The 15,509-nt window shown below is 45.1% G+C and overlaps 1 protein-coding gene across 1 annotated transcript in view; it reads right to left on the reverse strand.

Moving 5' to 3' along the window:
* LOC121846621 (inositol 1,4,5-trisphosphate receptor type 2-like) overlaps positions 1 to 14,912 on the reverse strand; it is a 35,397-nt gene extending 20,485 nt beyond the window's left edge. The window contains exon 1 of the mRNA XM_042322756.1: positions 14,848 to 14,912. Within this exon, the coding sequence (XP_042178690.1) occupies positions 14,848 to 14,880 (33 nt within the window). The 5' untranslated portion in view covers positions 14,881 to 14,912. The remainder of the gene's footprint in view (positions 1 to 14,847) is intronic.
* Positions 14,913 to 15,509: the final 597 nt, after the last annotated feature.

Here is a 15,509-nt window from a genome sequence, read left to right on the forward strand (position 1 = left end):
GAGAGTGAGCGCGAGGGAGAGAGAGGAGCGAGGGAGAGAGAGAGTGAGAGCGCGAGGGAGAGAGAGTGAGCGCGAGAGAGAGAGGAGAGAGGGAGAGAGAGGAGAGAGCGCGAGGGAGAGAGAGAGGAGAGAGGGAGAGAGAGGAGAGGGAGGAGAGGGAGAGGGAGAGAGAGAGAGAGCTAGGGAGGGAGAAAGGAGGAGAGAGAGAGGGACGGAGGGAGGGAGGGAGAGAGAGAGAGAGCGATGGAGGGAGAGAGAGCGGAGAGAGCGGGAGAGAGAGCGGGAGAGAGAGAGCGAGAGAGGGAGAGAGAGAGAAGGGAGAGAGAGAGAGAGAGAGAGAGAGAGAGAGAGAGAGAGAGATGAGAGCGAGGGATGGAGGGAGGGAGGGAGAGAGAGAGAGAGCGAGGGAGAGGGAGAGATTTGGAGGGAGGGATGGAGGGAGGGATGGAGAGAGAGATATGAGCAGAGAGGAGAGAGCTGGAGAGAGGATGAGAGAGGGATGGAGAGCGAGGGAGGGATGAGAGAGAGATGCGAGGGAGAAGGGAGCGAGAGGGAGGAGAGAGAGACGATGGAGGGAGAGAGAGGCGAGAGATGGGAGAGAGAGAGAAAGCAGAGGGAGAGAGAGAGCGAGAGAGAGGAGACTCGTGCGACGAGAGAGAGATGGAGGGAGAGAGAGCGAGCGAAATGAGCGAGGAGAGAGAGAACGAGGGAGGGAGAGAGAGGGAGAGCGAGGGAGGGAGAGAGACGAGGGAGAGAGAGAGCGAGGAGGGAGATGGAGGGAGAGAGGAGAGCGAGAGAGGGAGGGAGAGAGGAGCGAGAGAGGGAGAGAGAGAGCGCGAGGGAGAGAGAGGGAGAGAGAGAGCCAGGGAGGGGGAGAGAGAGCCAGGGAGGGGGAGAGAGCCAGGGGGAGAGAGAGAGCCAGGAGGGGAGAGCGAGGGAGGAGAGAGAGCGAGGGAGAGAGAGAGCGAGGGAGAGAGAGAGCCAGGAGGAGAGGTGAGAGAGAGTGAGCGAGGGAGAGAGAGTGAGCGAGGGAGAGAGAGAGCTGAGAGAGGAGAGAGAGAGGGAGAGCGAGGGAGAGAGAGAGAGCGAGGGAGAGAGAAGCGAGGGAGAGAGAGCGAGGGAGATAGAGCGAGGGAGAGATATTTTAGGGAGAGGGGAAGAGAGAGGGAGAGCAGAGAGAGAGAGAGCTACCAACACAATACAACCATAAAACAGACTAAAAGCAGCAGAGTTGCTAGGGATGGGAGGGAGTGGAAGTTTAAAAAAGAGAGAGAGAGAGAGCGCGAGGGAGAGAGGGAGTGCGAGGGAGAGAGAGAGAGGGAGAGAGAGAGAGGGGGGAGGAGGGAGAGAGAGAGAGAGGGAGCGAGGGAGAGGAGGGAGGGGAGGGAGAGGGAGAGAGAGCGAGGAGAGGAGAGGGAGAGAGCGAGGAGAGAGAGCGATGGAGGAGAGAGAGAGGAGAGAGATACTTAGGAGGGAGAGAGAGCGAGAGAGGGCTTAGGGAGGGAGGGAAGAGAGAGAGAGGACTGGAGGGAGGGAGGGAGAGAGAGCGATGGAGGGAAAGAGCACTGGAGGGGAGAGAGAGGAAACGGGAAGAAGCAGGGATACAAACCATGAAAAACACTGAAAGAAAAGCAGATCAGAGTCGCGACAGAGAATGTTCGACAGAGCATTATCTCCCATGCTCGATGTCTTAAGTCTTAGATCAGAGGAAGTTTAAAAAACTAAAATCCAATTCAACTTACTGTAGACCTATACGTACATGCATATGAAATTGGTAAGATGAATGTGATCTATCACTGATCTATCACATTAACCAGCAGCATACCACCCTGCATCCCACTGCTGGCTTGCTTCTGAAGCTAAGTAGGGTGGCTTCTGGTTGGTCCCTGGATGGGAGACCAGATACTGCTTGAAGTGGTGTTGAGCGCCAGTGGGGGCACCTTTCCTCTGGTCTTAAAAATATCCCAGGGCAGTGATTGGGGACATTGCCCTGGTGTCCTGTGGTCACTAAAGATCCCATGGAACTTATTGTAAGAGTAGGGGTGTTAACCCTTGGTGTACTGGCTAAATTCCCAATCTGGCCCTCATAGCATCATGACCACCTAACCATCCCCATCTTACAACTGGCTCATTCCTCTCCCTGTAACTATTCCCCAGGTTGTTGCTGAGAATGTGTTCTCAGTCAACTTTTCTGGTAAAATAAGAGTTAAAAACATTTCATATGTCTGTTATTTTCTGGGCAGTGAAAGAATTAACAGCCACTCTCTCAGCCCAAACCCAGACAGACACAAGAGAGAGCATCACCTAGTTGTGAGACGCTTCTTTTTAAAGGAAGGGAAAATGATTACATGGGAGAAAAATCGACGCACCTAAAATCTCTTCATGTCATCTAAGCATGAACACTACAGCAATGCTATAGCAGCTGTTACCTCTTTCTTTCCGTCTCGCTCTCCCTCAGTGTACCCTACCTGCACCTCGTTCAATAGCTGCAGTCCTACAGCGCTCCTCCACTCCCTACACATGGCAGACGACTCGCCCCCGCTCTCACCCCCGCCATTTTCTGGTAAACAACCCCACCACACACACACACACACACACACACACACACACACACACACTTTTCCTTAAACCCCATTGCCATGCTCCTCTTGCTCCGTTTTAAATGCTTTCCCTGTAAAGAGGTGCAGTAGCAAAACAACTTAACAGCTGCATGTGATAGAAACTGGTGATTTTCAGGCAAATAGAAGACAAATAGCAGGATGAGCACATAAACAAGAAATCCTCCAATGCCTGACCCTTTGCCGGCGGGTTCTCTTTGGAAGTGGCGCATGTGATTTGCTAACATTGTTAGATGGGTTCCTGGCACAGCGGTCTGTTTTTGTCAGGAAGACTGTAGGATGTCCAGAGGTCATATGGCAGGACACCAAGCAGCAAGGCTTGTTTGCCTCTCATGAAACACATCTATTGATATAAAAATAAATCACATGCTTGGGGTTGTTACGGTGACCGTATTACCACCAAATAATAAGTCATGACCGTAGTCAAATTCCAGGTGACCGTTTAATCAGAGCATCAGGCTTCTCTAAGCTCTGATGCTGCTGATGGTCATTAGTAGCCTACCAAACTTGCTAACTGTCTGGTACTCAGCACTCTATTGTCCCTCTAATCACTCTAATATCAATGCAAATGTAATGGAAAATCTAATCAAACACTTCATGAGAGCCCATGAGCTCATGTTGCTCAACATTTCTATAGGCTGTGCAATTGCGCGAGAAAACAGAGTGGTGGCCTTTATAAAATAGGAGGATCCCATCAGCTTTCTATCGGCTAGGCCTACTATATTTATTTCTCAACTTTCCTAATATTAAGCACATTGCTTCTATTTACAGCAGGTGTATAGCCTACCTGGCTGGCATGAAAATAAACCACAGTAAAAGCATCTTCCATTCGCTGTTTAAGTGCAAAGAGGACATGTATTTTCCCCTGCTCCTGTCCTGACAGGTGTATGATAATGGTCCGTTCTAAATCAAAACTAATTTCACAGGTATATTATTTAGTATATAATTAATACAGCTTGGACTTTCAGCTCATATTCAGGTCTGGACTTTGACTTGGCCATTCTAACACCTGGATATGATTATTTTGAACCATTCCATTGTAGATTTTGCTTTATGTTTTGGATCATTGTCTTGTTGGAAGACAAATCTCCGTCCCAGTCTCAGGTCTTTTGCAGACTCCATCAGGTTTTCTTCCAGAATGGTCCTGTATTTGGCTCCATCCATCTTCCCATCAATTTTAACCATCTTCCCTGTCCCTGCTGAAGAAAAGCAGGCCCAAACCATGATGCTGCCAGCACCATGTTTGACAGTGGGGATAGTGTGTTCAGGGTGATGAGCTGTGTTGCTTTTACGCCAAACATAACGTTTTGCATTGTTGCCAAAAAGTTCAATTTTGGTTTCATCTGACCAGAGCACCTTCTTCCACATGTTTGGTGTGTCTCCCAGGTGGCTTGTGGCAAACTTTAAACAACACTTTTTATGGATATCTTTAAGAAAGGGCTTTCTTCTTGCCACTCTTCCATAAAGGCCAGATTTGTGCAATATACAACTGATTGTTGTCCTATGGACAGAGTCTCCCACCTCAGCTGTAGATCTCTGCAGTTCATCCAGTTTGATCATGGGCCTCTTGGCTGCATCTCTGATCAGTCTTCTCCTTGTATGAGCTGAAAGTTTAGAGGGACGGCCAGGTCTTGGTAGATTTGCAGTGGTCTGATACTCCTTCCATTTCAATATTATCGCTTGCACAGTGCTCCTTGGGATGTTTAAAGCTTGGGAAATCTTTTTGTATCCAAATCCGGCTTTAAACTTCTTCACAACAGTATCTCGGACCTGCCTGGTGTGTTCCTTGTTCTTCATGAGGCTCTCTGCGCTTTTAACGGACCTCTGAGACTATCACAGTGCAGGTGCATTTATACGGAGACTTGATTACACACAGGTGGATTGTATTTATCATCATTAGTCATTTAGGTCAACATTGGATCATTCAGAGATCCTCACTGAACTTCTGGAGAGAGTTTGCTGCACTGAAAGTAAAGGGGCTGAATAATTTTGCACGCCCAATTTTTCAGTTTTTGATTTGTTAAAAAGTTTGAAATATCCAATAAATGTCGTTCCACTTCATGATTGTGTCCCACTTGTTGATTCTTCACAAAAAATACAGTTTTATATCTTTATGTTTGAAGCCTGAAATGTGGCAAAAGGTCGCAAAGTTCAAGGGGCCGAATACTTTCGCAAGGCACTGTATCACTGAAACATTCATGAGAGCATCAGCTGTTCCGGATGATTGTATGATCATGCTCTCCGTAGCAGATGTGAGTAAGACCTTTAAACAGGTCAACATTCACAAGGCTGCAGGGCCAGAGGTATTACCAGGACGTGTAATCCGAGCATGCGCTGACCAACTGGCAATTGTCTTCACTGACATTTTCAAACTCTCCCTGTCCGAGTCTGTAATACCAACATGTTTTAAGCAGACCACCATTGTTCTTGTGCCCAAGAACACTAAGGTAACCTGCCTAAATGACTACCGACCCGTAGCACTCACCATCAGAACCACAGATGACGCACTCTATTGCACTCCACAATGCCCTTTCCCACCTGGACAAAAGGAACACCTACGTGAGAATGCTATTCATTGACTACAGCTCAGCGTTATACACCATAGTTCCTTCAAAGCTCATCACTAAGCTAAGGACCCTGGGACTAAACACCTCCCTCTGCAACTGGATACTGGACTTCCTGACGGGTCACCCCCAAGTGGTAAGGGTAGGTAACAACACATCCTCCACGCTGATCCTCAACACAGGGGCCCCTCAGGGGTGGGTGCTCAATCCCCTCCTGTACTCCCTGTTCACTCATGATTGCATGGCCAGGCACGAATCCAACACCATCATTACATTTTCTGGTGACAACAGTGGTAGGCCTGATCACCGACAACGACGAGCCAGTCTATAGGGAGGAGGTCAGAGACATGGCCGTGTGGTGCCAGTACAACAACCTTTCCCTCAACGTGATCAAGACAAAGATGATTGTGGACTACAGGAAAAGGAGGACCAAGCACGCCCCCATTCTCATAGATGGGGCTGAAGTGGAGCAGGTTGAGAGATTCAAGTTCCTTAGTGTCCATATCACCAACAAACTATCATGGTCCAAGCACACAAAGACAGGGCACAACAAAACCTATTCCCCCTCAGGAGACTGAAAAGATTTGGCATGGGTCCTCAGATCCTCAAAAGGTTCTACAGGTGGACCATCGACACCATCCTGACTGGTTGCATCACCGCCTGGTATCAGCCGCTGACCGCAAGGCACTACAGAGGGTAGTGCGTACGCCCCCAGTACATCACTGGGGCCAAGCTTCCTGCCATCCAGGACCTCTATACCAAGCAGTGTCAGAGGAAGGCCCTAAAAATGGTCAAAGACTCCAACCACCCTAGTCATAGACTGTTCTCTCTGCTACCGCATGGCAAGCGGTACCGGAGTGCCAAGTCGAGGTCCAAAAGCCTTCTCAACAGCTTCAACTCCCAAGCCATAAGACTCCTGAACAGCTAATCAAATGGCTACCCAGACTGTTTGCTTTGGCCCCACACCCTTTACGCTGCTGCTATTCTCTGTTTATTATCGATGCATTGTCACTTTAACTCTACCTACATCTATTACCTCAATTACCTCGACTAACCTGTGCCCCCGCACATTGACTCTTTACCGGTACCCCCTGTTTATAGCCTCGCTATTGTTATTTTACTGCTGCTGTTTAATTATTTGTTACTTTTATTTCTTACTTATCTATTTTTACTTAACATGTATTTTTCCTAAAACTGCATTGTTGGTTAAGGGCTTGTAAGTAAGCATTTCACTTTATGGTCGACACCTGTTGTATTCGGCGCATGTGACGAATGCAATTTGATTTGATTGGCCTCAAGGTGAAATCCCTAAACGTGGTTTACTTCCTCGCCCGCAACGGAGTTAGGAAGGACGCCTGTATCTTTGTAGTGAATTGGTATATTGATGCACTATCCAAAGTGTAATTAATAACTTCACCAAGCTGAAAGTTATATTCAATGTCATTTTTACCCATCTACCAATAGCTGCCCTTCATTGTTAGGCATTGGAAAACCTCCCTGGTCTGTGTGTTTGAAATTCACCTCCTCAACTGAGGGACAGAGATGTTAAACACAGCGTATTATGTAACTTATTTAGGCTTGCCATAACAAAAGGAGTTGAATACCTAATGACTCAAGACATCTCAGCTTTTACATTTTAATTCATAATTCTAAAAATAAACAAATCCACTGACATGATGGGGTATTGTGTGTAGGCCAGTGACAAAAACACTAAATTGAATCAATTTGAAATTCAGGCTGTAACACAACAAAATGTGTGAAAAGTCCAGGGATGTGAATACTTTCTGAAGGCACTCTAAGCCAATTCCCACAAGGGTAAAGGGTTAACAAATAGGAGTACATGAACCTGATCCGACTGTAGATCAGCACTCCTACTCTGAGGGTACATATAAGGCCCGCTGAGTAACGGGGGAAACAGGTAAACACGTGCTAGTCCATCACCATGAAGACCACACACCTCCACTCACATGACAGATAAAGCATTGAAGAGGAAGAGTAGGCGGAATAGGACGGCAGCCTAAACACACAAGTACACAAAACAAACCGACACAAAAGCCCAAACACTCATCTCTGATCTCCCTTGAAAGAAACATCTCAGTCCATCGCCTCTAGAAACTTCAATAAAAAATATGTAGCGTGGGTATAAGTATGTAGTTGATGTTAGGCTGCAGGTTTCATGATGGAACACTTGAGACCTCAGGACTAGTTTCAAGTTTTAAAGTGTATTTTACACATTGTCTGGATACAGACTAGGGGCAGTCAGGGGTTAAGGCCTGTCTGGTATCAGTGAGCTGAGCTCACGCTGGCCTGGTTGGCTGCATGTGAATGACAGGATGAGAGGATGAGTGCAGGGATGTAGCTAAGCCATATTCCACTCTCTCACACTGGGAAAACCCCACAGGATGAGCTGAGCCAGCGTGGGGCAGCGTACGTGTGGTGTGTGTGGGTGTGTGTGCGTGTGACTAGCTTAGCGGTGAGAGAGGCTGGTAATCTGTAAAGCTGCTTTGCCTAGGGCGGCTGGTGTGAAACTTGCCAAGAGTGACGGAGAGAGAGCAGGAGGGAAAGGAGGAGTGTGAGAGAGGGAGGGAAAGAGATTGTTGGTTGTGAGAGAGAAGGTTGTGAGAGAGATTACATAAGAAGCTTTTTACTTTCCTTTGTCAACAAACACAGGAGCCATGTTTACGCACACACAGGACACACGTGCATGCACACAGACACACGGGGAACGTGAGATAATGTCCTGGTTGTCATAACCTAAAAACCGTAGTCTCACGTTTATTGCCAATAGCCAGATTGCACAGCAGACAGGTGTTTTCCTGGTTATGACTTCTGCCCCAGATTAGATACTGTGATATCGTTAAAATGGTATCTAAAGAGTAAGGCACCGGTACTATCATATAGTTCCTGCACTGCAGTACACATTTTGTGAACAATATTTTCAGCAATATCCTAAATCCCAATTGTCAGTTTCACCTGACTACAAAACATTTAAACTAAATTGATTGACTGGCTGTAAATTATTTCTAAAATTACATGATATAATTCAATAGCATTATCGTCGCTACTACTCATCCCCGTACACAGAAATCACTACACTCCAATATGCCACGCAACAGCAATCCTCCTTAGCCTACTGCAGATCCCTCAGTCAGTTCACTGTCTGCCCCTGCCACGACCCAGAGAGAGAGCGAGAGAGACCCAGAGAGAGAGAGAGAGAGAGAGAGAGACCCAGAGAGAGAGAGAGAGAGAGCGAGAGAGAGTGAGAGAGAACGAGAGAGAAAGAGAGAGAGAGAGAGAGAGAGAGAGAGCGAGAGAGAGAGAGAGAGAGAGAGAGCGAGAGAGAGAGAGTGCGAGAGAGAGAGAGTGCGAGAGAGAGAGAGTGCGAGAGAGAGAGAGTGCGAGAGAGAGAGAGTGCGAGAGAGAGTGAGAGAGAGAGAGAGAGAGTGCGAGAGAGAGAGAGAGAGAGTGCGAGAGAGAGAGAGAGAGAGAGAGAGAGAGAGTGCGAGAGAGAGAGAGAGAGAGAGAGAGAGAGAGAGAGCGCGAGAGAGAGCGCGAGAGAGAGAGAGCGAGAGAGAGAGAGCGAGAGAGAGAGAGAGAGAGAGAGCGAGAGAGAGAGATAGAGAGAGAGAGAGAGAGAGAGCGAGAGAGAGAGAGAGCGAGAGAGAGAGAGAGCGCGAGAGAGAGAGTGTGAGAGAGAGTGTGAGAGAGAGTGTGAGAGAGAGTGTGAGAGAGAGCGCGAGAGAGAGTAAGAGAGAGAGTAAGAGAGAGCGATAGAGAGAGAGAGGAGAGAAATAATTGAGGCAAACGGCATTGTGATAGAAAGAGAGACAAAGCAAGGGAGGGAGAGGCTCACACTTGTTCGAGTGAGAGAGAGAGAGAGAGGGTGGGAACGTGACGGTCCGCGTGACGCTGGCTCAGACACTGCAGGCGGTTACGTAAGTGTACCCCCTGCCCCGTCTCCTCATGGACTGAGCAGACACCACTCTCCTCCAATCCCTCACTCTGCAGCCGCGGCCCGCTTTTCTCCCCTCAGCTCACATGGCTCCTCACATGCTCCCTCCCCCTCTTACTCGTTCTCCCTCGCCTGCTCGTTCCCTCTCTCTCGCTCTCTCTCTCTCTCTCTCTCCTCCTCCCACTCACTGTGCCCCAGGGGAGCCACCAACCTCTGCTGTCGCTTTTCTCTTTCTCTCGCTCTTTCTATTTCCTCGCTCACTTCTGTGGAGTGAGACAGCAGCTCCACGCTCAGGGCAACAGGGATATGACACACACACACACACACAAAGAATGACAAATACACATTCAAACACTCACGGACTACGTGAAAGGACACACAAACACATATCATTCTTAGGCTTTTTAAAACATACCAACATGTTTTAGCACAATATGTAAATGTCAGTGCTATTGACTGCATCATATACCCTGTGAATTCTATCATATCAGAGTACAACCTATTTGAGTATGATACTGATTGACATTTAGCAACAGGACATGATCTCAATACTTGTGCTATTCTTGAAAAGGCAGCGCTACTTCTACTGTATGTAAACTCTTCAATGTCTCATCTCCCTATCCTCCTCTACTAAGACCTGCAGCACACATGCTTCACTTTACCCTCCAGAGTTGATCACCAACCCTGGAACTTTGTCTCGTTTTCCAACAACCCTCCCCTCATATCACTCCCACCCTCCCTCCCCAATTCACAGGTCCATGGTGGAGAGAGAGAGAGATGAGATAAAGGAGAGAGAGAGAGAGAGATAAAGGAGAGAGAGGAGAGAGAGAGAGAGAGAGAGAGAGAGAAGGTGCACCCACGCTCACTGCAGTATTGATTTGTTTGTTCAGCATTTGCCCCTGCCCCCTCCATCTCTCCAACCCTTTCTCCCTCAGTGTGAGCTTGTCCTCGAGTGCCACCCTGCCTTATATAAAAGCATGTAGAGGCCCACAGACTACTGATGATGAGGAGTCTGGGCTCAGGGACCACAGAGAGAGCGCGAGACACAGAGAGAGCGCGAGACACAGAGAGAGTGCGAGACACAGAGAGAGCGCGAGACACAGAGAGAGCGCGAGACACAGAAAGAGCGCGAGACACAGAGCCTACAGCACCGTGGGCAACAACTGATCTGAGTGCAGCCCACCCAGTCCATCATGACAGTACAATATGAACCAACCAATCTTCATCTTCATTTGCTTTCACTTGTAACTGCAGCCACATAGTGTGGTTGATACTACACGGTATATTCACATTGCTGCTACACTGGGGAAGTGGTTTATCCTTCTAAAAAAAGGTAACGACTGCAACACTCAAAGATGAACACACAACCAAAGCCGTTACTGTGACACCTAAGTCTGTGACAATACATCCATTCATGAAAGTATCAGTATACAGTATTTTGTATCTAGGACGTTGACATTGTTTACAGAGGGTAGTGCGTACAGCCCAGTACACTGGGGGTGAGATCCCTGCCATCCAGGACCACTATACCAGGCGCTGTCGGAGGAAGGCCAAAATAATTGTCAAAGACTCCAGCCCCCCTAAGTCATAGACTGTTCTCTCTGCTACCGCACAGCAAGTGGTACCGATGCACCAAGTCTGGAACCAACAGGACCGTGAACAGCTTCTACCACAAGACTGCTAAACAGTTAACCAAATAGCTACCCAGACTATGTGCATATACCCCGTTTTGCACCAACTCCTCTGATACATCACATACGTTGCTGATACTATTCATTATCTATCCCTTTGCCTAGTCACCATACCCTACCTATATGTACAGTACAGGGATTTCACCATGAGGCCAATGGTCACTTTAAAACAGTTACATAGTTTAACAGCTGTGATAGGAGAAAACTGAGGATGGATCAACAACATTGTAGTTAGTCAACCTAATTGACAGAGTGAAAAGGAAGCCTGAACAAAATTGAAATTTTCCAAAACATGTGTCCTGTTTGTAACAAAGCACTAAAGTAATGTGGCAAAGCAATTCACTTTTTGTCTTGAATACAAAGTGTTATGTTTGGGGCAAAATCCCCAAAATATATTACTGAGTACCACTCTCCATATTAAGCAGAGTGGTGGCTGCATCATGTTATGGGTACGCTTGTAATCGTTAAGAAATGAGAGGTTTTAGAGGATTAAAAATAAACGGAATGGAGCTAGGCACAGGCAAAATCTTAGAGGAAAATCTAGTTCAGTTTGCGTTCGACCACACACTGGGAGACTAATTCCCCTCTCAGCAGGACAATATCCTAAAACACAAGGCCAAATCAACACTGGAGTTGCTTACCAAGAAGACAGTGAATGTTCGAGTGGCCGAGTTAGAGTTTTGACTTAAATCTGCTTGAAAATCTATGGCAAGACCTGAAAATAGTTGTTTTGCAATGATCAATAACCAATTTGACAGAGCATGAAGAATTTTGAAAACAATAAATGGGCCACTTTTGTACAATCCAGGTGTGCAGAGCTCTTAAGACTTACCCAGAAAGACTGCTGTAATTGCTGCCAAAGGTGATTGTAACATGTATTGACTCAGGGGTGTGAATACCTATGTAATCTAGATATTTTTCTGTATTTCATTTTCAATAAATTTGCAAAAAAATGTGAAAACATGTTTTCAATGTCATGGGATATCAATTTAATCCACGTTGAATTCAAACTGTAAAATGTGGAATAATTCAAGGGGTATGAATACTTTCTGAAGGCACTATAGTATTCATTTTCTATATCTGTGACCATATTGTCCAGGAGTTTCTAGTGGATAGACATATGGGTCAGGAGAAACTAATGAACTAATGAAAAAAGCATCTAATCAACAATCACTATTTTCAATTAACTCTGCACCTCTTCCAACTCAACCATTTACTTTTTTTCACAACTGCCACCAGTTTTTACTTTTTTTGTTTACATATTTATTTGACTAAGTGTGTAAAAATAAAGGATATTTCATGTTAAAACTCATTAAAACACCAATGTTATTCACTAAGTTGATGGTTTATACTGTATTTAGTATAATGTTTCTTCCAGGAGTGCTGCACAGAAGAAATGCCATGCTGCGCAGAGACGCAAGAGACAGAACTTCACGGAGTTCGCCCCATTAGTTTGCACTATATGGATCAACGTTTTTTTCTGTGATAAAATGAACATGATATCAGCCCCATTTCAATGCAACAAACCAAAACAAACCTAACTTTGCAAGATTGAGCGCAACGGAGTTGAATTCTATTGGCGGGTAGCCCACGAGCGGACCTTCCATCAACTGCAAGTGAATGCGCTTTTCAGATCAGTTCAGATTTTTTTAACCTTTATTTAACTAGGCCATCAGTTATTAAGAACAAATTCTTATTTACAGTGACGGCCTACTCGTAAAAGCCGATGACGCTGGGCCAATTGTGCGCCGCCCTATCGGAATCCCGATCATGGCCGGTTGTGATTTAACCCGGGTCTGTAGTGACACCTTTTGTACTGCGATGCAGTGCATTAGACCACTGCGCCACTTGGCAGCAGATCAGAGCGCAGAGCCTCGCGTCTGCACATTTGTTGATATTCTTTGCTAGTTAGCGACTTACTAGCCCAGTCATAGATAAGTATAGGTCAGCAATGAGAAGTTACTGCCTCCTACAAGAGCACATATGTCAAACTGTCTTTGAAAAGCCAGTCAAGTAAAAGCTTATATCTTAATTAAAGGGGCAGTGTGGTTTCTGAGACTGGTTTATTTTCATATTCAAACCTATAGCCAGAGGCAATTGGTTTATTTTCATATTCAAACCTATAGCCAATTGGTTTATTTTCATATTCAAACCTATAGCCAAACCTTGGTTTATTTTCATTGGTTTATTCAAACCTATAGCCAATTGGTTTATTTTCATATTCAAACCTATAGCCAGAGGGTTTATTTTCATATTCAAACCTATAGCTAGAGGGTTTATTTTCATATTCAAACCTATAGCCAATTGGTTTATTTTCATATTCAAACCTATAGCCAATTGGTTTATTTTCATATTCAAACCTATAGCCAGAGGGTTTATTTTCATATTCAAACCTATAGCTAGAGGGTTTATTTTCATATTCAAACCTATAGCTAGAGGGTTTATTTTCATATTCAAACCTATAGCTAGAGGGTTTATTTTCATATTCAAACCAGAGGGTTTATTTTCATATTCAAAGCTAGAGGGTTTATTTTCATATTCAAACCTATAGCCAGATTGGTTTATTTTCATATTCAAACCTATAGCTAGAGGGTTTATTTTCATATTCAAACCTATAGCTAGAGGGTTTATTTTCATATTCAAACCTATAGCTAGAGGGTTTATTTTCATATTCAAACCTATAGCCAGAGGGTTTATTTTCATATTCAAACCTATAGCCAATTGGTTTATTTTCATATTCAAACCTATAGCCAGAGGGTTTATTTTCATATTCAAACCTATAGCTAGATGGTTTATTTTCATATTCAAACCTATAGCTAGAGGGTTTATTTTCATATTCAAACCTATAGCCAGAGGGTTTATTTTCATATTCAAACCTATAGCCAATTGGTTTATTTTCATATTCAAACCTATAGCCAATTGGTTTATTTTCATATTCAAACCTATAGCCAATTGGTTTATTTTCATATTCAAACCTATAGCTAGAGGGTTTATTTTCATATTCAAAACCTATAGCCAGAGGGGTAGCCTAGATTGTCTAACTATCTGTATGGTAATAATAATAACATTTTATTATGTAAAGTGGTTTCTCATGCATCAAAACACAATATAAGTAAAACAAATGTTTTAATGTCAAGTTCTTCATCATGTAAAAACATTTTTTTTGTGCCTCAAGCAATGTGGCCTGCATTGAACACCACATATATAGGCTAAAGTAGGCTATATCACAGAAAATAAAAGCTATTTCCACGTGAAAATATTATGGGATTTGCTCTAGACACACCACCACACTTCTAGGCACATGACACAATGTATACAATACCTCTGCAGTACAGTGTGTGTGTGTGCGCGTGCATTCCAGAGGCTCCTCAGAGGGGAAGGGGAGGATACTAATCCTATGCAGTGAAAAATGAAAAAAATAAGTGATCCTTTTTAGACAAAACTATTTGCTCCATTGGTTAAGTTGGTAGGCCTACATTATGCTCCAAAAGCCACAATAGCCTATTAGCTACTGTCTTAAACTGTAAGGGTACAAAGCCTCAGTGTTCACTGTAAACGCACGCCGGAAGTTGCAAAAAATTCTCACAATGTTCAAGTTTCCACTCACAAGACCTAACATTTGCTCAGTACCCCAAAGAAGGGGTAGGGAACCGAAAGAATTACAAACACCTGTGACAATCTGAAATACCCAAAAAGGCCCCTAGATGTCATATTATAAAAATTCCCCCCAAAAATGTGATAGTTACCAAAGTTCGGTTAAGTTTACTGATTAACTTAGAAGGTTTCCAGTAATATACCCTCCTCTTTTGTTGTCTTGTACATCCCTAAACACCCTCTATGTAACACACCCTTGTCATCATGTCCTGTACATCCCTAAACACCCTGTATGTAACACACCATTGTCATCATGTCCTGTACATCCCTAAACACCCTGTATGTAACACACCCTTGTCATCATGTCCTGTACATCCCGAAACACCCTGTACATATCACACCCTTGACATGTCTGGTTCAGTACTCACAGGCTCATCAAAGGCCTTCTTCTTGTCCAGCATCTCTCGGAGTGTCTGCAGGATCTTAATGCACAGCTTTTTCCTCCTTGTCCATCAGCTTCTTGGTGTGTTTGATCAGTCTGAATGACAAGGGAAGAGTACAAACAAAACATCAGTACCATGGCTTTAAGTCATCTAAGCACACCAACGGACGTGTGACCTTTGACTGGAAGTTTGTGAGGACAGAAAATAATAAACAAAACCCTTTTTTTGGGAAACATTTATGAAAAGTCAGAAGTCGAAAGTAAAACACAAAGAAGAACAATGGATGGCCAAATGCAAACTTGGCGCTGGTGTAAACGCTCAAGAAATGCAGCCCAAAGATCATGTTTGTGATCGTGTGTCTGATCAGTGTTAGTGACTGCATCTATACCTCTGCCACACTCACTTGGACATGAAGGCCCCGCTCTCACAGCGCAGTCTGGCAGCCTCTGGGAACAGCAGCTCAGGGCTGTGTAGTACATCCACCAACACAGAGAACTCAGCCTGCACCATAGGACTGAACTGCTCCTCTAGACACGCCACCACACCCTGGACACATGACACAATGGATACAATACCTCTGCAGTGTGTGTGTGTGTGTATTCCAGGGGATGCTCCTCAGAGGAAGGGGAGGATAATAAATCAAATCA

Source organism: Oncorhynchus tshawytscha, linkage group LG06 (assembly GCF_018296145.1).
Source record: "Oncorhynchus tshawytscha isolate Ot180627B linkage group LG06, Otsh_v2.0, whole genome shotgun sequence".
NCBI lineage: Eukaryota > Metazoa > Chordata > Actinopteri > Salmoniformes > Salmonidae > Oncorhynchus > Oncorhynchus tshawytscha.